The 26,231-nt window shown below is 57.1% G+C and overlaps 1 protein-coding gene across 3 annotated transcripts in view; it reads left to right on the top strand.

The window, feature by feature from the left end:
* The window catches only part of BSN (bassoon presynaptic cytomatrix protein), a 65,168-nt gene extending 38,937 nt beyond the window's left edge, over nucleotides 1–26,231 (top strand). For 2 of the 3 annotated variants that reach the window (XM_039734344.1, XM_039734346.1), the window contains exons 4-11: nucleotides 13,118–13,561; nucleotides 14,596–21,234; nucleotides 21,979–24,112; nucleotides 24,416–25,152; nucleotides 25,503–25,596; nucleotides 25,724–25,867; nucleotides 26,049–26,103; nucleotides 26,193–26,231. In XM_039734344.1, the coding sequence (XP_039590278.1) occupies nucleotides 13,118–13,561; nucleotides 14,596–21,234; nucleotides 21,979–24,112; nucleotides 24,416–25,152; nucleotides 25,503–25,596; nucleotides 25,724–25,867; nucleotides 26,049–26,089 (10,233 nt within the window). In that variant the 3' untranslated portion in view covers nucleotides 26,090–26,103; nucleotides 26,193–26,231. The remainder of the gene's footprint in view (nucleotides 1–13,117; nucleotides 13,562–14,595; nucleotides 21,235–21,978; nucleotides 24,113–24,415; nucleotides 25,153–25,502; nucleotides 25,597–25,723; nucleotides 25,868–26,048; nucleotides 26,104–26,192) is intronic. The other variant, XM_039734345.1, reaches the window with a different exon arrangement.

The raw sequence follows: 26,231 nt of genomic DNA, 5'->3' as shown, positions 1-26,231 counted from the left end.
TTCCCCTCTTTACATAATTCCCTGGTTTACTCAGAGCTGTTAAGTATGACCAACAGTCATCTGTTTGCCGAGAGCAAATAGGACATGAGGAGAAGAGGAGCAAGGCAGAAGTATTTTTAACAAATCCGGGTTTTTCTTCAGGCTGGAAGTCAGGGGAGTGTTGCCAACCTTTAGAGGAGCAGGTTTCTGCAGTGGCCCCGAACTACTCCTAAAGTGGAGCTTCTTCAATTACTTAAAGGGTTTAGGTGAGGTGGTTCCTCTTGTGGCTTCAGGAGCCACAGAGTCCCACAGGCATCTGTCTGTCTGCAGAAAGGGCAGCTGGGGAAGGAAATGCCTTCACAGATCATATTAAATTGAGTAAATATGTGATTCATATGATTTTCTAAATTTTTTAAGCAACCATTTTATGTGAACTTCACCATTTCATTTCATTTTGGCTTCTCAGCTTCATTCTTGCTGCATTTACTCTCGAGATGGAAAATGACAGCTCTTCCACCCCAGCAGCTGTAAGCAGTTCCCACCTCCTGGCTCCAGAGAGACTGGGCACTGCTGATGGGAGCATCCTTCCAGGTCAGGGTCACCATCAAATCTCCACATGCCAGCTGGGGGCTATCAGCTATTCCTAACAGAGGTTCAAATTAAAATTAGGTGGTTTTCAAAAGAATCTTAAGTTTAAAATAAGTTCTGAAGATGATGAAAACTGAATTGGCCCCACCAAGACACATTCTCTCTCTGTAGGCAGCTCATGATTCCTGACTCCATCAAAGTGCCCAAAATGTGTGCTGGAAGGAGTCAGGAAACACTCAAGATGAGGCCAGATGGTGAGGAAGGGATGTTCCTGGGGAGGATGGTTGGGAACTGTGCCCCAAGCAGGTGGGAGATGCTGGCCCTGCCACTCCAACTCTGCCATGGGCAACAGGTGAGGGCATGGAGAGGGTGTGCAAGGCATGAGTGTGGAAGGATGCTGCTGTGTATAATTTGGGAAGTAAAATGGCTCATCCATCTCCATTGTAACAACTCATGTTTCTAGAACGTTTCCCAGCCTTTTAGTGTAATAGTTTATTGACCTGCACGGCAGCATGAAAGATTATGGGAGTTAATTTTTCAAGCTTATCACTTGATTTATTCCATAAAGGTAGTTCATTTAATTAAAATATTTCTGCTGATGGAATTAGGACTCACAGCCCTGAAGCCTGAAGCGGGGTGCATGGGCTTTTTTGAAGCAGCAGTTGTTCAATGTGGTCAAGCAGCACTGCCCACAGAAACCAAAGCACCCAGTCCTCTAGGCACACATGCATTTCAGGGCAAAATTCAGGGATGCAGCTGTCTCCTCCAGTGGTGCATCTGCTCCCCATGGAAGGACCATGGGAAAAGGGGTTTGGTGGCTCTTAGCAGTGCAGCCCTGACTACCCTCAGTCACCTCCATGTGGGGGTTTTGGTCTCTGCCAACACAGGGCTGTTTCTTGGGATAATATTAAAAATATAACTACTTTTAAAGCTTTATGTGCAGGTACTGCAGGATATTGGCTTGTGATGTCCTCAGCTTCCAAGCCATACCACTGATGCTCTCCAGCCTACTTTGAAATGATCCCTTGTGGTCATGCAAGAGGTTCAAACCCAGTTTGCTGCTGGGGTGAGGGGACAGGGGAAGCAGCTCCTAGGGGAAGGAAGCCAAAGCTTCCCGAGGTGCTGATTTTCTTCTGGTTTGGAAATGAGTGTCTGATAGACACTTGGGGCTCTCTGCAATTTAAAACAGAGCAATCAGACAGCTTGAATCTGCTTTTATCAGATGCAGCAAATTGCTAGTTGTATGGCTGGATATTTTAGTCAACACTAGTGCCTATGAAAAAAGAAGGTTTTGGTTAAATAAGACTCCTCTGATAAACTTAGCTTTTTTTGGGTTTTCTTCCATTCTGTTGGAAAAACACACAGAGTAGTGTATTTGTTTTCTGCAGAGTTGGCCAGGTTTCCCTTAGCAGGTATTCTTTTTGCTGCAGACATGAAATCTTCTGCATGTGGGTTCAAATGGCTTCTGTGGAGTCCCAGTTCCCGTGTCAGAGATGTGTGAAATAGCCAGGAGGAGCACCCTGCACCTGCACCATGGGAGTGGGGTCCATGGTGACTGGATATGGGCTCTGCTGGAGCTGCTCACATCTCCTGGGCGTTATTGTGGGATTATTGTCATGCAGCTGGTGTTCAGAGATGCTCCTGCTGCTGCTAACCTTGGCTGAGAAATACATCCTGATAATGGGCACTGTTAGAGATAAGGCTGCTTGGCAGGCTGATAAATCTCGTTGAGGAGTACCCGATCACAGAGTAAATTACAATGCATGCCCAGATCGATTCAGGCAAAAATGAACAATATATTACTTTGTTATCACTTGGGGAGAGTAGGCTCCTGGCTGCTGGAGGGGGAGCTGTGCTGGATGGCACTGGAGCTTGCTGAGAATGCAGCTTCTCAGGGGGTGCATCCCTGGCAGAGGCAGAGCAGGAGCCCAGCAGTCCTCAGGGAGGGTGTGCTGGGAACAACTGGTCTGTGTGTGGGTGAGAAGGCACAGGAGCTTGGACATGGTGGAGAACAAGAGCTGTGTTCCTCTCTTCTACATGGTCAGATGATGGTCATCCCAGCCTGCTCTGCAATGACTGTAAATGATCCAGACAGCTCTATAAACCTCACATTGGAGCAAAATGGGAAAATTAGAGCTTGGTGTCCTTGGGACAGCCATAGCTAATCTGTGAAAGCAGACCAAACCCTCTGCTGCTTTAATACTGTTGCCTGGATTTTATTGTGAACAGAAAATCTTCTTAATACTTCATCCATTTGGATCCAGTCTCTCGGAACTGAGCTGGTAGTTAATTTAGTTCTTTCTCTGAGATGAAACAGAGAGGAATAGTAAGGCTCAGTGAAAAGGAAAATGAAAACTGCTTTCAGCATCAGATTTGCTCCTTGTTCCTCCTATTTTCCTTTTTCTTAAGTACTCAGCACATGCTCACGTGTCACCTCCCATCATTGCACCTCCAGCTGTCCAACCTGGACATTACTTTTCTCCCACTTCTCTGGAAAGATGCTCCATCTTGAGCCCATCCTAGGCCAGGGGCAGTTTTATCTCCACCTGCTCATTGCAGGAAACATCAGGTAATGGTCAAGGTAGCAGAGGATGTGTGGTGATAGCCAATGGCCAAGAAAAAAAACATGAGCACATCCAGACTGGAAATAACATCAGAGACAAATTAGTGTCAAAGCTGCTACCCAGTGGTGGCAACTCAAGGGTGGGAAATCAAGGATGAAATGTGAAATTTGGACCAAAGTGCTGGGGGTGACCAGGTGCAGATGGGAGTGGCTGACAGCAACAGAGAGAATGGCCCATTGGAGGAGGTTGGGGGCTGGCCTCGTGTCTCCTCAGCTTCTCCAGGGAAACCCACCCATGTTTATCTCCACCACCACTGCCCTGCTGGGAGCTGGCACCTCTGCTTCCCCTTCCCAAAGGCAGCTGGTTTCTTTCTGGATGGCTGTGCTAGTGCAGGAGCATGGCAGTGACCCTGCTGCTCAGCAGGCCATTCCCAGGGCAATGGATGCTCACGCACAGCCCTGGGAATTGGTCCCATGGCTTTTAGACAAGCCAAAAGCATCAAAGTGCTCTCCTCAATATCTTACTGATTTCTTTTAATTTTTTTTTTTAATCTAATGAACTGGAAGGAAATATGTTGAGTGGGGAGGGATGTCTATATATATTCTGCAAAAGCACCGGTTTCCAAATTTTGGACAGCTGTGTACCCTTTTTTAGCAGCCCCTTCACACAGCCCACACAGCACCCAGGCTCTCGCCTTCAGCTCGTTTGGAAATACACTTCCTTGATTGCAAAATAGTTTCAATCCTTTGACTTAGAAACATTCTTGCCGTTCAAAAAGGATTTTTTTTTCCAAGCTCCAAAAATACAGAAGGTGCTTCCTGCCACAGCAGCTGCCCTAATTTTGGAGGGGATGGAAGATGGGCAGGGATGAGCAGGGGGGGACCTGGCTCGTGGCTATGGCTGCACAGGGATGCAGGTGATGAGAAGCTTCCAGGGTGGGAGCTGCTGGCTGTGGGGGCTTCAGCCAGATGCCAGGGCCAGGGATTTATTCTGGGGCCCCAGCCAGATGTCCCAAACAGGTTGTCCAACTGGCCCCTTGGCATTTGATCAGTCAAGGTGAGCTGCCTTCCCAGTTCTGTGGAATAAAATTTTTGGGATCCAGCAGTGAAATAACAATATCAAAAAGTAATCTGAACTTGATTAACACCATAGTTTCTGACAACATGGAAAAGTTGGTGGCATTTTCCTCAGCTTCTCTCAAGCCAGATTTGGGAAGGACCCTTGCTGGGAGCCCTGGAACAGCCCAGGGGTCAGCAGAGCAGGATACCTGTCCACAGGTCAGCACTCCAAAAAGTCCATCCATTTACTGCAGCAGGCAGCAGTGCAGGGAAGGGTCTGGAGCACAGGTCCTTTGAGAAGCAGCTGAGGGAGCTGGGGGGGCTCAGCCTGGAGAAAAGGAGGCTCAGGGGGAAATTTCAACTCTCTACAATCACCTGAAAGGACATTGTAGCCAGGAGGGGGTTGGTCTCTTTTCCCAAATAACAAATGCTAGGATAATGGAAACAGCTTCAAGTTGTCCTAGGGTGGGGTTTAGATTAGATATTAGGAAAAATGTCTTTGCAGAAAGTTTGTCAAGCACTGAAACAGGCTTCCCAAGGAAGTGGTAGAATCACCACCTTTGGAAGGATTTAAAAGACATGCAGATGTGGCACTTGGGACGTGGGTCAGTGGTGGCCTTGGCAGTGCTGGGCTAATAGTTCGACTTGATCTTAGAGCTCTTTTCCAACCTAAATCCCATAATTCTATGATTCCACCTTCACTTCTGCCACAGGAGGTACTGCCCAGGATGGGATGCCCTGACCCAAGGTCATAGCCAGTGGGGTTTGCATCTGGGCAAGGAGCTGCAGGTGCTCCGGGCTGGTCACGGTGGTGACAGCCCCACCTGCATCTCCTGTGGTCACAGGGTCACAGCCCCCCTGCAGCTCTATGGTCACAGGGTGACAGCCCCCGTGCAGCTCTGTGGTCACAGGGTGACAGCCCCCCTGCAGCTCTGTGGTCACAGGGTGACAGCCCCCCTGCAGCTCTGTGGTCACAGGGTGACAGCCCCCGTGCAGCCCTGTGGTCACAGAGGCCTGCGTGCTTTCCCCTGGCGGGGCGGCGCTCCCGGCCCGGCCGTCGGCTGCGGCAGTGCAATAAGCTGGACTTGGCAAGAGCACAGCTGTTCCTCGAAGGCGAGCGGAGGGTAGCGCTGCTATTACTCATCAGTCAGAGACTTTCAGCTGGAATAATCCTCCTCTGGCTATGTGGATATCGAGCCGCGGGGTGGGAGGCCCCATGGGAGCTGTTTGCTGACCCTCAGGCTCTGCTGTGGAGGGCTGGTTCATCCCTTCTGCAGCCAGGAGCAGGGAGCATAATCCCTGGGATGAGACGTGCAAGGGAAGGGAGAGACAGGAACAGGACTGTGATGGCCACTTTGGCACCTGGTTGTTAGTTATCTGGCTGCCCTTCTCTACTTGCCTTCCCCTTTCCATGGCTCCAGTAAAGGGGATGGGCTGTGGAGCTGACACCTGGCTCCTGCTCCAGCTCCCCTCTGGTAGATTTGGGGAGGGAGCACTGGTGCAATACACACCATCTTCCCTGCAGCTGTCACAGGGCTCGGAGATGCCTCTGCCCGTGTCCTTCCCTCCCTACACGCTGACAGCAGCTCCAGTGCTCAGCCATTGTGTGTAGCTTCTTCCATCCTCTCTTTCTGTGTCTATTTTCCACCTGAGAGAGGTCCCAGCACAGAGGAGGGATGAAGTGGAGCAGATGGAAGCAGAAAACAAGCCCTGTGAGGCAGAGCTCATTACCCTGTGCTGCTTTTAATCACATTATTGCAGTGTGAAGGCCATCAATACATCTCACACATTTAAAATAGAGCTGGGGAGGGACCATCAGCTCCATCAGCCTGAGACAGGCCACAGGAACAGATAAGAATAGTCTGTTGCTGGAAAACACATCACTGGGTGGCTTAGTCAAACGCTATAAATAGCAAGGGATTGAAATAACTGTGGTGGCTTTCAGGGGAGCTGATCTGCAAGCCCGGGGTTGCACTAAAACTTGCCCAGTTGATGGTAATGAAGTCAATTAGTGAGGAGACTCAGCTGCCTGAGGTGTGTGCAGTCCCCTCTCTGCCTTTCTTTCCCTGCAGATGGAGTTGGGAGCCGTGGCCTTAGGCTGGGAGTGGCGTTAGAGCCCGTGGGTGAGGGAGCCAGGCAGGGGAAAGGATGCCTGAGAAGCTCCACTTGCTCCCCCAGCCTGGCTGGCAGCAGTGTGTGGGCACTGGGCTCCAGAGACACGACCTGCTCTGCTGACCACTGTTTGGGAGTTCATTTAGTGCTCCTTTTTTGTTTATTTGTGTATCTACACACGTGCTAAGCTTCAGAAGCAGCATTGCATTAGCACGTGTGCATTAGCAAACACACATACACAGTTCTGCATCTAACTTGAGTAGGTTTTTGAGGTAGTTTTAGAGCAAAAAAAGGCACAATCAAGGTAATAAAGTACCCCACACTTTCTGCCCTGTCTGTCCTGGAGTGATGGTGTGGGACACACAACCCCACGCTCTCCCCAGGCATGCCCCTTTCTGCATGCTGCCCCCAGTTTCCCTTGGTCTCAGTCCCTTCCTGGTACTGGGGCACCTGAATTCCCTCTGGTGTGTTCCCACCACAGATGCAGATCTCACAAGCACCTCCTCTGTGCACTCCATCTCTCCTCCTGATCTCTGGTGCTTCCGTCATCACAGCACACGTTTTGTTTCCTTGCCCTCATTTCAAATCCCATCACTGCCTCAGCCTTCTAGGAGAGATAAGGGCTGGGGTGGAGGTAAAACCAGGCCTGTGGTTGTCTGCTGGTGGCACATGGTAGTTCAAAGCACCCTTTGTGAACATCCCCATTTTGTGCAGATTTTGTTGTACATCCTGCCCTCTGTAATCATGAATCCCAGAGAAGAGCCTTTGGCACTGGTCAGCACACCCCCTTCCCCCCAGTGTGTCCCAAAACTGTGGCAGCTCAGTCCAAGGTGCTTGGCAGAGGTGTGGGGAGGGGATCTGGGGGGGCTCTGGAGAGTTCAGCTGGGAGAATGGGCAGAATCCCAGGGGAGTGAGCATCAGCCAGTGTTGGGGCATTGGCATCTGAAATGAGTGAGCACCAGGGTTGCCTTGAGAGGCTGGCCAAGAGAGCTGAGAGAGGGAAGGGCACAGGAGCACCTGGAAGGTGGGGAACCTGCCAGGCAAACCCCTGGCATTGCTGAGGTGGGTCTGAAACAGCCCTGGCAGCCAGTGATCAAGCATGAGGTGGGGAACCTGCCAGGCAAACCCCTGGCATTGCCTGAGGTGGGTCTGAAACAGCCCTAGTGGCCAGTGATCAAGCATGGCTTAGTCCCTTGCCTTCAACACTGTGCTAAAAACCATGCAGAGCACGGTCAGAGCTGCAGTGTTCTTAGCACAAGGATGCAGAGTGTCAGGGAACTGGGATCACACGGTGAGATGCCCCCATTTCTGCTGTGGGAGGGTGTGTGAAAGGTGTCTGCTTGTCAGGAGCCCTCCTAAAGGGAGCTTTCCTGCTGGTGGGGCTGAGAAGAGGGCTTGGGAAGTGATTTTATGAGGTTCTTGTTAATTTGGATCTTGATTCAGATACCAGAAGTGTTTTCCATATTTTCCAGGCATCCATCTGTCACAGTGATGAGCCCTGCACAGTACTTGTCAGCAAATAAATGAAATATTCTGGTGAGATTCACTGCATTTAATGCTGGGAGATGAGATCTGGCTTGCGAGATACTTGTACCTCATGCTGCTTATCTTACTTTGTACAGGTTTTTGTCCCAGTATTTTAATAGATGCTGTTTTGATTGTGTAAAATAATGCTGAAGAGCATAAGTACCTGGGCAGAGTCCCAGGGGTCAGATTGTGGGGAGCAGTTTGTGTGGGGATAAAGACCATGGCTGAGCATCTTGCAGGCAATGGAGAGGTTGAGCCAAAGGGCCTGGGGGCTGATGGGGATGGTGGGATTGGTAACCAGCAGCTAACTGGGGAAGCTGGGAAGCTTCTGGCACCACTGGCTGCCACCAAACCTCTCAGACATGCAAGTCACTGAACAGAGGATTCACGTTTAACTGTGCTGCTGAAGCTCTCTGGCTCCATCATTAAAAAAACCCAGCAGCGCTGGGGGAATTCAGCATTTAATTAACTTGCCAAGTGGTAACGTTGACCAGAATTATGCAGGAAGACTTCTATTTTTGTTAATTACAGTTTTGTTGTCGCCCATTAGCAAATTGAAACAATTGCAGGGTAAGGCCTGGTGGAGGTTGGCCAGCACGGCTGTGGCCACCTGCCAGCCATCTCTGGAGCTCTGGGGAGGCCAGGGACACCCCCATGCCTGCAGCCCTCACTGCTGGCCCCCAGCCCCACCCTGCCTCGCCCCACGGAGGGAGCACGGGCAGCCATGGACACAGGACTCGCTGCCCCTTCAGCAGAGCTGGCAGGAATTGTGGCCAAGCCCCTGATGGCACTGGCATGGTGCACAGGTGAAGCCTGGCATGGTCCTTCCCACTTAGACACAATGTCTTAAAGGAAGCTGCCTTCCCTCAGTCCCTGGTGCCCTGCCCCCAGGGCTCTGTCCTGTCCCTTGTGACCCCAGCAGTGCTGATGGTCTCTCCCCAAACCCACTTTTCCTGTGACTCTACTTCAAATCCCAGTTCTTTGGAGGCAAAGAGAGCAGGGAGCCTGAGGAATCAGGGCAGTGGCCCTCAAAGGCTGTAAGCTGATAACCAGCTGGGCTGGGCAGCCCCAGCAGCCTCACCCCCCTGCCTCTGGCTGGCTGTGTTCCAGTGTGCCCTGCCGTGCCAGCGCCTCTTCATTTCAGATGGCATCTCAGGCACTTTGGTTTCATCCTTAATTATTGATGCTTTCCTGCGCCTGGAGCCCACTCTGCAGCCCAGCAGTGCTGCCCATCTTCCCTGCATGCCACGGCCTTCATCAGCCCCAGCTCCCCATAACTGCTCCACATGGTTAAACCTCCCCGTGCCCACCACCACAGTTCTAAGGCAGCAAGCCTCAGTGCCAAGCAAAGCCCAATCCCCATCCTGATCAGGGCCAAGGTTTCCAGCATCTTTAAGTGTGGGGACTCAGACAGAAGCTGCCATGTCTTTGCCATAAGCTCCTTACCCATTTTCCACCCCAGCGAGGGGCACCCTGGCTTCCTGGGCATCCAAGGGTTTGGACATGTAAAGCACTAAATACAGCCTAATTATTATTATCTTCGTGGGATCTGGTTAATCTCAGTGGGGATTTACAAGCTGTTAGCAAAGCAGCCGCTCCTCCAGTGTTTGCATTTTTCTCAGGGGCAGCTTAATCCCCTTGGCCGTGTTCTCTGGGAAATGCCTGAGGCCGGGTTACATGGAGGAGGAAGCTGCTTCAGAGCCAGTCCCTCTGAGAGGGAGCAGAGGTGCTGTGGGATAGCCAAACACCGAGCTGATAACGCTGCGGGAGAGGGATGGGTCATTTGTCACCAGCAGAGGCACAAGGCTGGGAGGTGCCTCAGCTTCAGCCTCCTCACATCCCAAATCCCCCTGGGATTTACCCTCAGACACATGACAGGTGTCAGTGCTGGGGCTGATGGGGCTGCAGAGGTCTCTTAAAGGTGGAACCCAGAGCTCAGAATGGTTTACCGGAGGCATTCCCACTGGCACAGGCAGCTTTGCTTGCCTCCACCTTCCCACAGCTGCCGTGGGCAGGATTTCTGTGTCCCTCATGTGCATGTGGGAGCTGGGCAGCTCACAGCTGCTGCTGCTGGAGCATTCACTGCAGCCAGTGTGAGCTGCGATGGCAAATGCTGCGCTGGCTGCTGCAGCACGGGCTGTGCTCACACACAGCTCCACGTGGCACTGGCTGTGACAGGGATGGGGCTGTCCCACAGCTCAGGAAAATTCAGTTATCCCTTCGCTGCTTTTCTGCCATAACCTCACAGTGATTTTCCACAGGGGATTGGATTGAAGCACAGGGTGCAGGACTGGCAGCAGGGTCTCTTCAGCATGTAAGTCCCCAGAGGTGCTGAAGGAAAAGCCAGTAAGAGAAAATGCAAACTCAGCATATGCCAGTCTCTCAACTTGAGTGTCTCTGGGGCTTGGCAGGCACCTCTCACAGCTGGCAAAGCCCAAGGACCCTCTCTGCTTGCCCTTCCTTAGTTCCTGCCTTCCCACTGTACCCAGGCCTCCCTGCCTGCTTTGAAAGACGAGGAGCATTTCAGAGTGGAGCTCCACAATCTTTTTGGCAGAGCTATTTTTAACAGAGATTGTTCCCTTATCCACTTCCCAGTGCAGTCCCATGAAGAGTCGAGCTGTCACATCTACGAGAGCAGGATGGCAGGGTGAGCTGCTCAAACTGGGGCAGCTGCCAAGAGGAATGGCTGCAGAGACACAGCTGGGAGGAACCTCAGGGAGGAGCCTCAGACCAACCTGCAGAGACATCAGATCATAGAATCATAGAATGATTTGCATTGGAAGGGACCTTCATCTCATTCCAACCCCTCTGCCATGGGCAGGGTCACCTTCCACTAGACCAGGTTGCTCAAAGCCCCATCCAGCCTGATCATGAACACTTCCAGGGATGGGCATCCCATGGAATAGATTAGTACTTTGCTTGTCTGGTTGTGGAGGAGCCCTAAGCCTCGTGCTGATGAGATCACACCAGCAGTGACACCTGCCTCTCCATGGGCTCCTTGAATGGGACCTGATTGGCACTCAGCATCTGCAGCACTGGTGGCCAGTGTTGGCCTTCCATGGTCTGTCTGGGCTTGAATTGTCTCTGGAAGGGCAGAAGCAGTTGAGCCCATCACATATGCAGAGCTCCCCAGTCACCAAAGTCTGGCAGGTTGAGGATATGCAGTGCCCCATGCAGGGAGGGTGTAAAGGATCTGAGTGACACAGGCTGGGTAGGTCAGGACAAGCTGATCTCCTCGAGCTCCTTCAGGACCCTGCTGGGAGCTGGTGTGGTGGTGTGGCAGACAGGTATGGGCAGGAACTAAGCTGAGCTTTGCCCTGGCACATCCAACCCATCCCACTGTGCATCGTGCCCTGCCCTCACTGCCTGCACTGGGGAGGGAGCTCTGGCAAAGGAAAATAGGATTCCTGAATGAAAAATGAAAGGTCACGTATTTCCATGAGGCATGGTTTCAATTTGTGTCACACAATCACATTTCTTCTGTGGTCTGGAATAATTACACAGCAGAGTGGGGCAAGCAGATCTGATTCAGAGGCACGGGAATGAGTTCTGAAATAAAAGAAGACAAATGCAATCATTAAGATACAATAGGCTGCATTTGCCCCTTAATTAGACTTTCTCTTTGATTAAGCAGTAATTAAATATTACTGTGCTGAAAGGGATTTTTTGTAATGGCCCTCCAAAGCCCTAATGTATTCTTAAGATGTTTGTGTGAAGAGCAGGGGCTGCTGCAGGGTGCTGGGTGTGGGAGGATGTTTTACACCTGGCCCTTTCCTGCAGGAGCAGCCCTCCTGCCCCTCTGCTCCCTGGAGAGCGTGGGGCTGGATGGCTGCTCCTGGCCTGGGTTGCTGCAGAAGTGAAGATGTGTCCGTGGGAAAGCCCCGCTGCTCCTGGCCACCACCAGCTGCAAGGCATCTCCAGCATCTCATTACAACCTGGAGACTCCTGGGATGCAGATGACAAGGCTCTCACAGTTCTGCTTTGCCATAGGTATGGGATTTGGAGTCATAGATTAGAATCATGGAATTGGTCAGGTTGGAAAAGATCCTTGAGATCATGGAGTCCAACTGTTATTCCAGCACTGCCAAGGCCACCACTAAACTCTGTCCCTAAGCACCACATCTACACATCTTTTAAAACCCTTCAGGGATGGTGACTCCACTGCTTCCCTGGGCAGCCTGTTCCAGTGCTTGACAACCATTTCAGTGAAGAAATTTTCCCTAATATTCAATCTAAACATCCCCTAGTGCAACCTGAGGCTATTTCCTCCATGTCATTTTGATGAACCCAATCTTCTCCAGGCAGACCATGGCCTCTGGGATCCCAGGGCACACAGCCCTGGCCCTAGGCTGGTCCAACTGAAGACCAAGACCACCTCTCTGACATGACAGCTCCTCAGGGCCAGCCACCCCTTGAGGCTGGCCACCCTGAGCTTTGGGAGCCATGGATCAGCAAAGGAGAAGTCTGGGAAAAGAACCTGGAGCACATTGTGCTGTTAGCTGCAAAACTGAAGAGATTTAAGATGCTGAAACATCTAAAGTGAAGGAAATGTCAGGCCCCTATTCCTGGACATTCCTGGGTGGGTAAAAATAGTCCTTGGGCAACCCAGGGGAGGAAAGTGCTTCTGATCTCTTAATGCAGAGCCCCTGCCTTAGCCCTGTGGGCTCTCTGCCACTCACAGCCCCGCTTGCCTCTGCTTTTTCCAGGCCATAAAACGACAGCTCTTGCTGAGAATTTCACTAGACAAGATTGTCTTGTTCTTTTCCTGCACAGCATGTATTTTGGGTAATATCTCTGGGAAATTCTGGCATACTTGTGTACCCAGTATTTTTGTTAACCTAGAAAAAAGAGCCGTAAGTGTTATGGTTATGCTATTAAACGTTTATTATATCAAAGAAAACAAATCAGAGTGAGAAAAGAGCTGTATGGAGCTGAGAAGTGTTAAGCTACGGTAGTAATCTGCCTTTGATTGTTTAATTCCGCTTAAAACTGAAATACCACAAGGCTGAAGAATGAAGAGCTGGTGATGCTGAGGGATTGTGGGGGAGAATGTGCAGTCCCTGTGCTGCAGCCATGGTACCTCAGGCTGCACATCTCTGGGTTCTGGACAAGGGAAGGGATGGGTTGCACTGGATGTGGCTGGTTTGCAGGGTATGGCTGTGATGGTGTAACCGGTTGTTTGGTTTGGGTGGGCTGAATCCTCTGCACCATGGCTGGGTGTCCCACCAGCAGAGCTCCTCCGCGAGATCCCAGAATTTCAACAGAACTTTTCCTTCCATTCTTTTGCAGAAGAACGAATGGCTGTGCTTGAACTGCCAAACTCAGCGGCTGCTCGAAGGGAGCCTCGGCGACCCTGCCCCGATGCCACTGCCCACCCCAAAGCCGCCGTCCAGCGGCTCCCCGCGGCACCAGCCGCAGCGAGCGCCCACGCCGGCACCCGTGGCCACTGAGCCGGCGCCCCCCGAGCAGCAGCCCTCACCCGCCAGGAGCCTCCGGGCTGCCGAGCAGAGCAGGGCCCCGAGCCCCGCCCCGGCGGAGAAGAAGCCGCCACCGCCAGCAGAAAAGAAGCCCCCGGTGCCGGCAGAGGAAAAGCCCCTGCCCAAAGCTGCCCCGGAGCCTTCCAGAGCTCCTGAGAGCGTCGCTGCAAAGGGGAAGAGCGTGACCCCCAAAGCAGAGGTGGAGAGAAAGGAGAGCCAGGCACTCCCCGAGGCGCCGCGGGCAAAGGAGCAGGAGGTGAGCTCTGAGGGTGCATCCAGCTCCGAGCATCCCTGGGCAGCACAGCCTGCCCCAGGCTGGCAGGGTACTGAGCTGTGCCTCTGTCAGTCGCTGTGCCCACAAATGGGGAAGGACCTTCACAGGCTCCATGGCAGCATGCTGGTATTTGCCTTCTTTTTATTAGGGTTACATCAATTCAGGCAAAATGCGATAGTTCAGGTCATGTCTGGCCTCTGCCTTTCTTTTAAAATAATGTAAGGGTAGTTGGGATTTGTTGTCAAATGGAAAACTCATTTTCCAGCATTCCATGTTGCAGCAGTGGGTGTTCTTCATGCTCTTTATCCCCCCTTTTCTAAAATTCATAACAATTTGGGGAAACATTTGGCTGCCTTGGGATGGTGTTTCCCCACAAGCAACCTCCCAGCAGCAGCCAGCAGAGCCCCCCGTGAGGAGGGGACATGGCAGAAGGTCCCCACCAGCTGGGAGGGAATGGCTGCCTCCCTCATTGCTGTGCAGCCCCCAGGGAAGAGGCTCCTTGGGTCCCCAAAATCAAGTGGTCTGTGGTGCCTCTGTGCTGGCAGGGTGGCAGGTCCTGCCAGTAGCACCAGGGCTGGGTATGATGGCACAGTCTCCATGGCTCAGAGACTTGTCCCTCACACTGCCTAATTGTCAAGCCAATTAAAGGGGGCTGTTTATTTCTGTTGGCATCTAGCAAGGATCCTGCGGCCGGCGCTGCTTCTGAAGGGTGCCTTGGGGGCTGGAGGCCCAGTTTTTCAGATGTGTTTATTAGTCCCCCAATGTATTTATGCCTGGGGCCATTTGCTGTACCATCCCCTGCTTGCAGAGCACCCTCTAACCTGCCCTTACTAGCACAGACAAGTTACTGATGTGCCACTGAACTGGGGGACACAGGGTGGCCCCCAGCCTTTGCTCTGGGCTGGCTCCCAGTGGTGCCCAGACTTGCTGTGTGCTCCTTGGGAGATGGTTTGGGGGAGGTAGGAGCAGCAGCTCTGGAGCTGCCTGGATCTGACACTGCTCTCCCTTGCCTGCAGGACGGCAGCAAGCCTTACCCCCCAGACCTGTCCCGCAGCCCCCAGAGCCTCAGCGACACCGGCTACTCCTCCGACGGCATCTCCAGCTCGCAGAGCGAGATCACCGGCCTGGTGCAGCAGGAAGAGGAGAAGCTGAGCAGCACCGGGCTGGCTGGGCAGAGCCCCCCCAGCCCCTCTGAGCTCACCAAGTTGGAGAGCAGCATGCGGCCTCTCCTGGAAGGCCGGGGAGCACCGACACAGTCCCCTGAGCGCAGCAAGAGCCGCACAGAGCCACAGGAGGACCAGCGGCAACAGCAGCGGCCACGGTACCTCTCCATCACCCCTGAAGCCTTTGACTCAGATGAGGAGCTGGAGGACATCCTGGAGGAAGATGAGGAGTGGGAGAACCAGCGGGAGCGTCGGGAGAGTGCAGAGTCCTCAGATGAGTTTGGCAGCAAGCTGCGGCATGACTATGTGGAGGACAGCAGCGAGGGGGGCTTCTCCCCAGTGCCCCCCCGGAGCAAGGGCCAGGAGGCAGAGGTGACAGATGAGGAGTTCATGCGGAGACAGATCCTGGAGATGAGTGCTGAGGAGGACAACCTCGAGGAGGAGGAGGAAGGCTATGGGCGCACCAAGTACAGCATCCCCAAAGCTGGGCAGAAGACTGAAGCAGAGAAGGGCAAAGAGCCAGCGTCGGCCAAGCGGCGCCTGCCGCATGGTGCCAGCAGCATGTACACAGAGGAGAGCAAAGAGGTGGAGGCAGTGGAGGGTGATGACTTGAGCACGGCCCAGGGTGGGCTGCGGCGATTCAAGACCATCGAGCTGAACAGCACAACTGGCTACGGCCGGGAGATGGAGATTGGCCAGGAGCCAGATGCCAGTGTGGACCGGGAGCCCGAGCTGGAGATGGAGAGCCTGACAGGCTCCCCTGAGGAGCGCTCACGGGGCGAGTACTCCTCCACCCTGCCAGCCACAACGCCCAGCTACACCTCGGGCACCTCACCCACCTCCATCTCCTCGCTGGAGGAGGATAGCGACAGCAGCCCCAGCCGCCGGCAGCGGCTGGAGGAGGTGAAGCAGCAGAGGAAGGCTCGGCATCGCTCACATGGCCCCTTGCTGCCCACCATTGAGGATTCATCTGAGGAGGAGGAGATGCGGGAGGAAGAGGAGCTCCTGCGGGAGCAGGAGAAGATGCGGGAGGTGGAGCAGCAGCGCATCCGGAGCACAGCGCGCAAGACCAAGCGTGACAAGGAGGAGCTGAGGGCCCAGCGGAGGAGGGAGCGCTCCAAAACCCCCCCCAGCAATCTCTCCCCCATCGAGGATGCCTCCCCCACAGAGGAGCTGAGACAGGCGGCAGAGATGGAGGAGCTGCACCGCTCCTCCTGCTCTGAGTACTCGCCTTCCATTGACTCAGAAGCAGAGAGCTTTGATGCTGTGACCTCCAAGCTGTACAAGTCTGGCAGCGAATACAACCTGCCCACTTTCATGTCACTGTACTCCCCAACAGAGAAGGTGGAGAGTGCTGCCAGCCAGCCCATCAGCAAGCCCCTGAAAAGCGCCGAGGAAGCCTATGAGGAGATGATGCGGAAGGCAGAGATGATGCAGAAGCAGCAGGTCCAGCAGGCCCAGCCTGCCTCTTCCTACAGCAGCACCTACCAGCAGCTTGGCTACCGCAGTACTGAGGCCCAGAACGGCTTTGACTACCAGTATGGCGAGGAATACCAGTACGACGGCGGCCTCACGCGCCCCTCCCAGCCCGACTATTCCAGTGCCCTGCCGAAGGCAGGAGCGGTGTACGAGGAGATCCTGCAGACCTCACAGAGCATCTCCAGGATGCACCAGTCCTCTTCCTTTGACCTGGCCCTCAAGCAGGGGGAGAAGGTGAAGGGGCAGGAGGAGGCATACCAGGAGAAGCGCTTCCTCAATGCAGAGAGCGCCTACGCTGACCTGCTGAAGCAGAACGGTGGCCCACTCACCCCTGGCACAAGCCCCACACAGCTCTCTGCTCCCGTCTCCTTCGCCAGCTCCGATAGCAGCACTGGCAAGACTATTCCTGATGTCCGGGTCACTCAGCATTTTGCAAAAGAGGGACAAGACCTAGGCAAGCTCCAGAGTGCCCCGGCAGCACCCAGCCCAGTATCCAAGGCGACTACCACTCCTTATGCTTACAGCAAAGGCACCAGCACGGTGACAACAGCAGCAGGCAGCCCTGGGAGCGCACTGCAGAGCTACAGCTCACCAAGTCCCGAGGCCCCATCCATAGCCGGGAGAAGCTACACTCCATCAAAGAGCACTGTCAGCTATGGCTCACAGACCGAGGATACCACCAGAACCAGGACGGTGGAGATTAGCGTGCAGACAGCCAGGGAGAAGATCCCAGCCGTGAGTGACAGCAAGCCCACACTGCCCAAGACATACACCTTCTTCAAGAGTTCCAGCCCTCCGCTCTCACCCACCTCACCCACACAGAGTCCCACCCGCACCACAAAGGCCACAGCAGAGTTTTCCACACAGACACAGAGCCCAGTCCTCTCCTATGATGGTCCTTCTGCTGCTGCTGGCCCGGACACCTCTTCCCCCATGGTGGCGCAGGGGACGCAGACGCCGCACCGGGCGGGCTCGCCACGCCTGACTCGGCAGGCCTCCTCACAGGACTCCCCCTTCATGGTGATCACACTGGCAGCCGATGCAGCCAGCCAAACCAAGCCAGTCAGCTCTGGTGCTTTGACGTCTCCCACTTCATCCCCCACCAGGCCAAGCCGGCAGCTGCTGGCACATGGTTACACACAGACACCGGAGCCAGAGCAGCCGACCGGTGCCTACATCAGGGCACAGCCACTGAAGGACCACGCCCAGAAAGCACCTGCCGTGACTTCAGCTGCTGATGGCATCACAGGACTGTACAGCTGGGGAGCACTCCCTGCAGAAAACATCTCCCTCTGCCGCATCTCCTCCATCCCCGGCACGTCCCGGGTGGAACCAGGGCCCAAGGTGCCAAGCAGCAATGCTGTGGACTTACGGACTGCATTGAAGTCTGCCCCCATCATCATAACAGACCAAGGCATGGATCTGACCTCCTTGGCCACCGAGGCCAGAAAGTACTGCCTGACCCTGGACCACATCCCCAACCGGCAGTCCACAGCCATCCAGCCCTTGATCATCAACCTCAATGCCCAGGAGCAGCCCCACGCCATCATCGCAGCAGCAGCCACCACTGCCAGCCTGGCCATCGCCTCTCCCATGATTCTCTCGCAGTCCAAGCAACCCATGGTCTATGGAGACCCTTTCCAGAGCCGTGTGGATTTTGGGCAGGGGACCGGGAGCCCAGTGTGCTTGGCACAGGTGAAGCAGGTGGAGCAGGGTGTCCAGACAGCCACTGTCAGAGCCAGCGCGGTGGCCAGTGGCAAGCCCGAGCCCACCGCTGCCCCCCAGACCAAATTCGCAAGGTACGGCATGCCAGGCCAGATGGTGAAGAAGGACGTGCTCCTCACACAGACCGCTGGGGCACAGAATGCCAGTGGCCTCCCACAGTCCTTCCCACCAGAGCCAGGATCGGAGGTGTACCGGGCAGTGCCAGTAGAGCTGAAGAGCCAGAGTCCTCTCCTTGCCCTGGGTGGCAAGAAATCCCAGGTGATGATGGTGCAGATGGAGGAGGCAGCAACTGGCCCGGTGACCAAAGTGCTGAAGGAGGAGGGGCCAGCCAACGTTCTGGACCTCACGGGCGTGAAGCCAGAAAGCCAGGTAGCCTGCTGTGACATGGTCTACAAGTTCCCCTTTGGTGGCAGCTGTACGGGTGCTTTCAACCCCACCTCCAAGATGCCAGAGAAGAAAACTGGGGAGGCGGCAGTGATGCCTGGTCGGAAAGCTGGTGGACCAATGTATGGCAGCAGAGAGCCAGAGCTGCCAGAGACCTTCCCTTACCGGGAGCAGCCGGCCCCGGCACCTGCACTCTACGAGGAGCAGAAATTTTACCCAGCCAGCGCCTTTGGACGACTCTACTCCTCCATGTCAGACACAAACCTCTCTGAAATCGGGATGAGCTACTACCACACAAAGGGGGATCAGCCCTTCCCTGCCCCAGCAGGTGATGCCGCTGTGGACCTCAGCACCATGAAGCACTCCTACAGCGTGGGCTTTGCCGAGGGGGGTTACCTCGGCCAGGGGCCACAGTATGGCTCTTTTTCTGACCTCCGCCAACCAGGAGAGCTGCTGAGCCACCCCTTCCCCATGCGGAGGTACAGCTCAGCCTCCAACATCTACTCTGACTACCGTTTCTCACACCGGGGGGACCTGGCCAGCTTCCAGGAGTCCAGCCTGGCCCACTACAGTGCCACCACGGCACGTGAGATCAGCCGCATGTGTGCTGCCCTCAACTCCATGGACCAGTACGGGGGCCGGCATGCCAACGGCCCTGATGTGCTACCTTATGGCCCCAGCACCGGGCAGGGAGCCACAGGGGGCCTGGCAGCTCAGCAGCAGGGCCCTGTACCCCCCAAACCCAGTGGGATGTACAACCCCACCTTCCCTGAGGGACGGCAGGGCTTCAGCAACCTGGCACAGTACAACGTTCCTGGTGTCCGCCTGGGCGCCATCCGGCAAATGCTTCCTTCCACTGCAACCGTGCGGGCCGCCGATGGCATGATCTACTCCACCATCAACACCCCCATCGCCTCCACACTGCCCATCACCACCCAGCCGGCCTCCGTGCTGCGGCCCATGCTGCGTGGGCTGTACAGACCCTACGGCCCAGGTGGGGTGGCAGCAGTCCCACTGGCCAGCTTGGCCAGGCTGCCGGTTGTCACTCCCCGTGTCCCGCTTGCAGCACAGGGCCTCTACCGCTTCCCAGCCCCAAGCCGGCCAGCCCCAGCAGCCTCGATGATGGAGACACCCGTCTACCTGGGGAAGCCCGTCGCCAGCACAGCACCGGCAGCGGTGGGAGCTGCTCCTGCTGCCAAAGCACCTGCTGCTCCCGCCGCACCTGCCAGTGGCTTGCAGAGAGCAGAGCCACCAACAGCTGCCCCCCGTGCAGAGGCACCAGCAGCACCAGCAGCCCCCAAGGAGAGCGGGCCAGTGGCCACAGTGCCCAAGCCACCACTGGATGGAGCTCAGCGAGAGGAGAGGGAGCGGGAAGAGGAGCGTCAGCGCAAGCAGCAGGAGCACGTGCTGCAGCTGGAGCGGGAGCGTGTGGAGCTGGAGAAGCTGCGGCAGCTGCGGCTGCAGGAGGAGCTGGAGCGGGAGCGCGCCGAGCTGCAGCGGCACCGGGAGAAGGAGCAGCTGCTGGTGCAGCGGGAGCTGCAGGAGCTGCAATGCATCAAGCAGCAGGTGCTGCAGCAGCAGCAGGAGGAGCGGCACGCGCAGCTGGCGCTGCAACGGGAGCAGCTCGCCCAGCAGCGCCTCCAGCTCGAGCACATCCACCAGCTCCAGCACCAGCTGCAGCAGCAGCTGGAGGAGCAGAAGCGGCAGAAGACCATCTTCCCCACTCCCGCGGAGCCCACTGCCCGCCCGCCCGAGGGCCCCGCTGAGGCGCCGCGGGTGCTGCCACACAATGGGCAGGCATGGCCCCCACCGGGCCAGACACCCCCAGAGGGGCCTGCCGGTCCCCGCTACCCCATGCCACAGCGGCCGCTCAGCAGCTCAGCCTCAGACATGTCACTTCAAGTCGAGGATTCCTGGGAGCCTGGCCGGGGCATCAAGAAGAGGAACTCTATGCCACGGCTGAGGGATGCCTACGAGAAGGAGACCTTTGCAGCGCGGAAGATGGCTGACAGCAGTGTGCAGACAGATGAGGAGGACGGCGAGGAGCGGTTCATGCTGTCGCGGCGGCGGCGGACGCGGCGCAGCGCTGACTGCAGCGTGCAGACGGACGAGGAGGACAGCGGGGAGTGGGAGCAGCCCGTGCGCCGCCGGCGCTCCAGGGCCTCGCGGCACACTGAGGCCAGCACCGAGGGCAAGACGGATGGGGCAACCCGCACAGCCAGCGTGGGTATCCAGACCATCAGCGACTGCTCCGTGCAGACAGAACCTGACCAGCTCCTCCGCGTCTCCCCCTCCATTCACATCACCACTCATGACCCCCGAGTGGAGATCGTGAAGTACATCTCAGCCCCAGAGAAGACGCAGCGGGGTGAGAGCCTGGCCTGCCAGACAGAGCCAGAGCCAGCTCCCCAACCTGGCGTCGTGGTCCCCCAACTGACGGTGCCCACCACCATCCCACCCTACTCCACCAACCTCCAAATAGTGAGCACAGGCCCCCTGGACCCCCACACTGTCCGGCAGCAGACCCTGGGCAAGTTTGAAAAGAAGAAGCCAGATCCCCTGGAAATTGGTTACCAATCCCATCTGCCAGCCGAATCTCTCTCCCAGCTGGTGACCCGCCAGCCACCCCGCTCTCCCCAGGTCCTCTACTCACCTGTCTCACCCTTGTCCCCCCATCGCCTCCTGGAGTCCTCCTTTGCCACCAGTGAGCGGCTGAACAAGGCCCACGTCCCCCCACAGAAGCACTTCACCACCGACTTAGCCCAGCGCCAGCAGACGCTGCCGCGCCCCATCAAGACCATGCAGCGCTCCCTGTCTGACCCCAAACCCATCAGCCCCACGTCTGAGGAGGCCGGCAAGGACAGGTTCTCCCTCTACCAACACCCGCTGCTCCCCAGCTCACAGGTACGTCACCACAGGGAACAACCTCACCCTCAGGGAACAGCCCTGGGAGGCACCTGGGGACACTGCGGTTTCATTAGCACTGTGGCAATTAATATTTCAAAAGGCCGGGCCCGCGGCAGCTGATGGCAGCCAGCAGGCACAGCCGTGCGTGCCAATACCAGCAGCTGGAGGGAGGCCCTGGAGGTCCATTGGCTGCATGAGCCTGTCAGCAGGCAGGAGATGCTGCGGGTTGGCAGCATCGGGGCTGTCCCCGGCTCCAGATGGGCCCCCCTTCTCTCTCGAGGAGCTACCACCATGCACGGCTCCTCTTAAGGTTGTGATGGCTCTTGCTCACACCTTTGCCCCCACACACCAAGGTTGCCTTGGGCAGTCAAGTGCCCAGCCAAGAAGTCCCGGGGCAATACCTGGGGCAGCAGCACCCACTGGCAGTTCCCTGAGTCCCTCTGCTAAGTGCCCACGGACAGAAAGCATTTTTTGCAGTAGAGGGTATGCACGTGGCCAGCTCAGCACTTGGCCGGCTGCCACCCCTGGTAATTACTCACGGAAAGCGCCCTGCCTGTTACTTCCATCCTATTTATTGCGCTTTTACATAAACGCCGCTTTCTCGGTGCATGGGGGAACACGTGCACAGCAGGATGCCTCACCCCAGCCCCTAGGGCACGGGAGGACCACTGCAATGCTTGGGGTGGGACGTGGGGGGGACACCCACCTGCCCCCCTGACCAGATGTCCCTTGGCTTTGCAGGTGGGGGGGCTGCAGTCAAGCTCGCTGGCACGCAAGGTGAAGCGGACACTGCCCAGCCCACCACCTGAGGAGCCCCACGTCCCCCTGGCCAGCCCAGCTGCCTCCCAGCTCTACCTGAGCAGCCTGGCTCCCAAGGCCACCGCGCCTGTCACTAAGGCCAGCCTACTGAAGGAGCTGGACCGCGACCTGAGGTTGGTGGAACATGAGGCCACCAAGCTGCGGAAGAAGCAGGCAGAGCTGGACGAGGAGGAGAAGGAGATCGATGCAAAGCTGAAGTACCTGGAGCTGGGCATCACCCAGCGCAAGGAGTCGCTGCTGAAGGATCGGGTTGGTGGGCGGGACCACCCCTACCTGCGCTACCCCGGGGATCGCCGCGACTACCTGTCAGACAGCGAGCTGCACAGCCTGCGCCTCGCCGCCTACGACAGCGCCGGCCTGCGCCCTGCCGGGCAGTACCCCGACTACACCGCCGCCGCCGCCGCCGCTGCCGCCGCCGCCGCCTCCTATGGCGCCTACCCGTACCCTGCCCCGCAGGGCCCCACCGCCTTCCCACCACCGCGCCTCCAGCACCCCCAGTACCCCACAGCCAGCACCTCACAGGATGGCTTGCCGGCAGCTCCACTGCCCACCTTTACTTCGCCTGGTGGCTTCTCGGCCCCCGGCACCGCATACCCAGAGCTGGGCACCCCAGCCCAGCCAGGCTTCCAGCCCCAAAACCCCTACCAAGCCCCGAGCGCCTTCGCTGGGGCAGCCACCGTGCCGGCGGCCCAGCCCACCCTCTACCAGAGCCCAGCAGATGTAGCTGGCGGGCACCAGAAGCCGCGGCAGACTTCTCTGGCTGACCTAGAACAGAAGATCCCCACCAACTACGAGGTCATTGGTGCGGCCACCAGCTCCTCTGCCGTGCCTGACGTCACCTTCAGCACGGCACCGGCGAGCGGTGGCTATGAGCAGTACAAGGCACCTGAGACCCGGCCAGCTGAGAGAACCAGCACGGCACCGGGCCCCTCAGCCAGCTACTCTTCCGAGTCCCTCTACACCAGTCTGGAGCAGAACATCCCCCGTAACTATGTGATGATCGAGGACATCAGCGAGCTCACCAAGGAGAGTCCAGCAGTGGATGGGCAGAAAGCAGAGCCAGTGGGCACGAGCACCGATAGCCGCCACAGCAGAGAGAAGAGTGATCTAGGGGACACCGAGGGCTCCGGCCGTCCCTGCTGCTACACCAAAGCTGAGGAGGAGTCTGAGGAGGACATCTATGATCACCATGGCTCCGACCATCGTGGGAAGAACAGCTACTACCGGGGCACAGAAAGCAATGGCAGGGTGTCAGGGAGCTCCACCAGCTCGAGCTACTACTATGGGGACAGTGAGTACCGGCACTCCTCACGGATGGACAAGCACAGCTCTGGCACGCCACTACCGAAGCATTCATCCAAGAACTTGGCACCTGCTGTCATCTCCTCCAAGCGCAGCAAGCACAGGAAGCAGGGCATGGAGCAGAAGATCTCCAAGTTCTCCCCCATTGAAGAAGCCAAAGACGTAGAGTCAGACCTGGCCTCCTACTCAACAACCACCTCAATTGGCAGCAGCAATGTGGCCTCCAGGGCCAAGAAGATGCAGGATGAGATCACCTATGGCCTGAAGAAGAACGTCTATGAGCAGCAAAAATACTACGGTGTCTCCAGCCGGGATCTGGTGGATGAGGAGGAGCAGGTCTACTCTTCCAGCAGCAGAACTCGCTCCTCTGGCTATGGGGTGGAAAAGTCCTCCAGCCGGGAGATGGGCGGCCGGAGCAAGTCCTATGAGCGGGAGAGCATGGAGCGCTCCCAGAAAGTCAGCTCCAAGCCCTCATCCCTCAGCATGAGCCAGAGCCGTGGGCGGGCGCCCATGCGCTCGCAGCCCTCGGAGGAGGAGAGCCCTGTCAGCCCCATGGGGAAGTCAATGGGGGGGTCACGCACTGCAGGAGGGCCGGGCCCCCAGTCAGCGGGGGACCCCTGCTCCCAGTTCTGCTCCAGCCACTCGTTGCCTGATGTGCAAAAGCACATCAAAGACGTGCCAAGGAGTCACTCGTACAAGCACGAGGAGGGCTACGGCATGGATGATGCCCATTGCGTTGTCTCGGACAGCGAAGGTAACAGCTCCCCGTGGTGACCACCCCAGAGCATGGCACTTCCCCGGGGCATGCCCGTCCGCTCGTACGCAGAGACACTCTCACCGCCTCAGTTTGCTTGACACGTGCCTTCCTCCCCCTGCCCTGGGTGTTCGGTGTTAGCCGGTCCTGCACAGTGCCCTGCTGCGCCGCGTCCCGTCCCCACCGGCACGTGCTGTCCCCTGCGCGCGTGCCCGCTGCTTGTCCCTCCCACTTCATTGCATGGCTTCCGCCCGCGCAGCCTCGAGCGAGAGATTGACTGTGGTTTGTTTTTGGTTTCCGAAGCCTATCATTTGGGTCAGGAGGAGACAGACTGGTTTGATAAGCCCAGGGAGGCGCGGGCAGAGAGGGTCAGGCACTACGGTGGCCACTCTTCCTCACAGAAGAGACCCCCAGTTAAGCACACCTACCACGATTATGACGAGCCCCCCGATGAGGACCCGTGGCAGCACGACGACTACCCCCAGCACCGCGAGCACCGGCACCACAGGGAGTACGATCGCCACGCTGGCTCCTCCCGGCACGCCAGCGACGAGCCCCCACGCCGCTCATCGAAGCAGCACCCACGAGAATCTGGCCGCCATGAGCCCCGTGGCCATGGGCCTTCAGCCGGCCCCAAGAAGGCGCAGCAGCCCGAGTCCCGTGCGCCTTACGGCCCCAGCTCCGCTGATTACGCCCCGTCATCCCGCCCCGCTGCTCACCACCATGGCACTGAGACCCCCAAGGCACAGAAACCTTCCCAGCCGCATGGGCCGGCCACGCCAGCGCCGAAGCAGGAGCCCCTCACACACCCACAGCAGCCGGCGGCCAGGCAGCAGCAGGCAGGGCAGCCGGCAGCGCGGCAGCAGCCGGCAGCACGCCAGGCTGCCCAGCCAGCAAGCTCGGCGCAGCCCGAGACCAGGGGCAGGACACAGGGACCCCCCTCATCCCGGCCACCGCAGCAGCAGCCAGGGCCGGCCCAGGCAGCAGGGAAGGCACCAGCCACACTCCATGCACAGCCGGGCGGACACCCAGCACCGGCGGTAAGTACGGGCTTGGCTGGCCAGGCTGCATCCTGACCCCACAGCTCTGCCTGGAATCGGCACCGCTGGCTGCGGCCAGGGGCTGGCAGGGGAAGTGTTGGGAATGGGAGGCATGGAGTAAAGTATATCCCACTCACACACCCAATACAGACACCCATAGGTACTGTGGAAGCTGCCATCCCCTCGAGGGGACCCAGGAGGGGACATCACTATGTCCTGGATCCCTTGCTGCCTCTTCTGGGGTTGTGGAGCAGTGTTTGGGGGTTTTGGTGTCACCTCCTGGCCTGGCCCACCCCTGGCAGATGCTCTACTGGGAGGGTGAGCCCTGAGAGCTGTTTTCCTCTTTCCAGACAAAAGTGGAGCCGACAGACACGTCCAAACCTGCAGCAAAAGTGCCACAGCAGGCGGGGAGAGCGCCATCAGCACAGCCCCTGGGAGCAGCAGGTCAGTGAGCCCCAGTGCACTGTGCCATCTGCCCCACCTCATGCCAGCTGCCTGGCACCCCAAAGCTTGGCTGAGCTCTCCCAGCTGGACCTGTCCCCTGCTAACAGTGGCTTCATTTTTCCCCCAGCAGACAGCAAGGCCGGTCCAAGGGCGGCTGGGCCACGTGGTCCCGCAGGCATGGCCACAGGGCAGCCTGGCGGGGAAGGAGAGAGTGTCTTCTCCAAAATCCTGCCAGGGGGGGCAGCGGAACAAGCAGGCAAACTGACTGAAGGTGAGGGCTGCTCCCGGGATGGGGACAGGGCGGTGGTGCCTTCTGCACTGAGACGGAGTCAGGCACCTTGGGGATGGCTGGGTGCAGCCAGTGGGGTGCAGTGCTCCCACAGTTTGGGGCCCAGGGAGGTGGGGGACCAGGGTCACTACGCCATACTGACACTGTCCTGGCTTCCCCACAGCGGTGTCAGCTTTCGGCAAGAAGTTCACTTCGTTCTGGTGAGAGAACGGCACAAGGTGAGTGCAGCCAGCTTTGGGCACTGTGCTGTGGGCTCTCCCTGCCCTGGCCGTGCCTGATGCCCTCCTCCTCCTCCCTTCCACTGCAGGAGTTTGGGAAGTGAGTGGAGATTTGAGTCGTTGCAGTG

This window comes from Passer montanus, unplaced genomic scaffold (genome assembly GCF_014805655.1).
Source record: "Passer montanus isolate IOZ18808 unplaced genomic scaffold, ASM1480565v1 scaffold9, whole genome shotgun sequence".
NCBI lineage: Eukaryota > Metazoa > Chordata > Aves > Passeriformes > Passeridae > Passer > Passer montanus.
The sequence above is the reverse complement of the archived record's forward strand: the minus strand, read 5'-3'. Positions and strand labels throughout refer to the sequence as shown.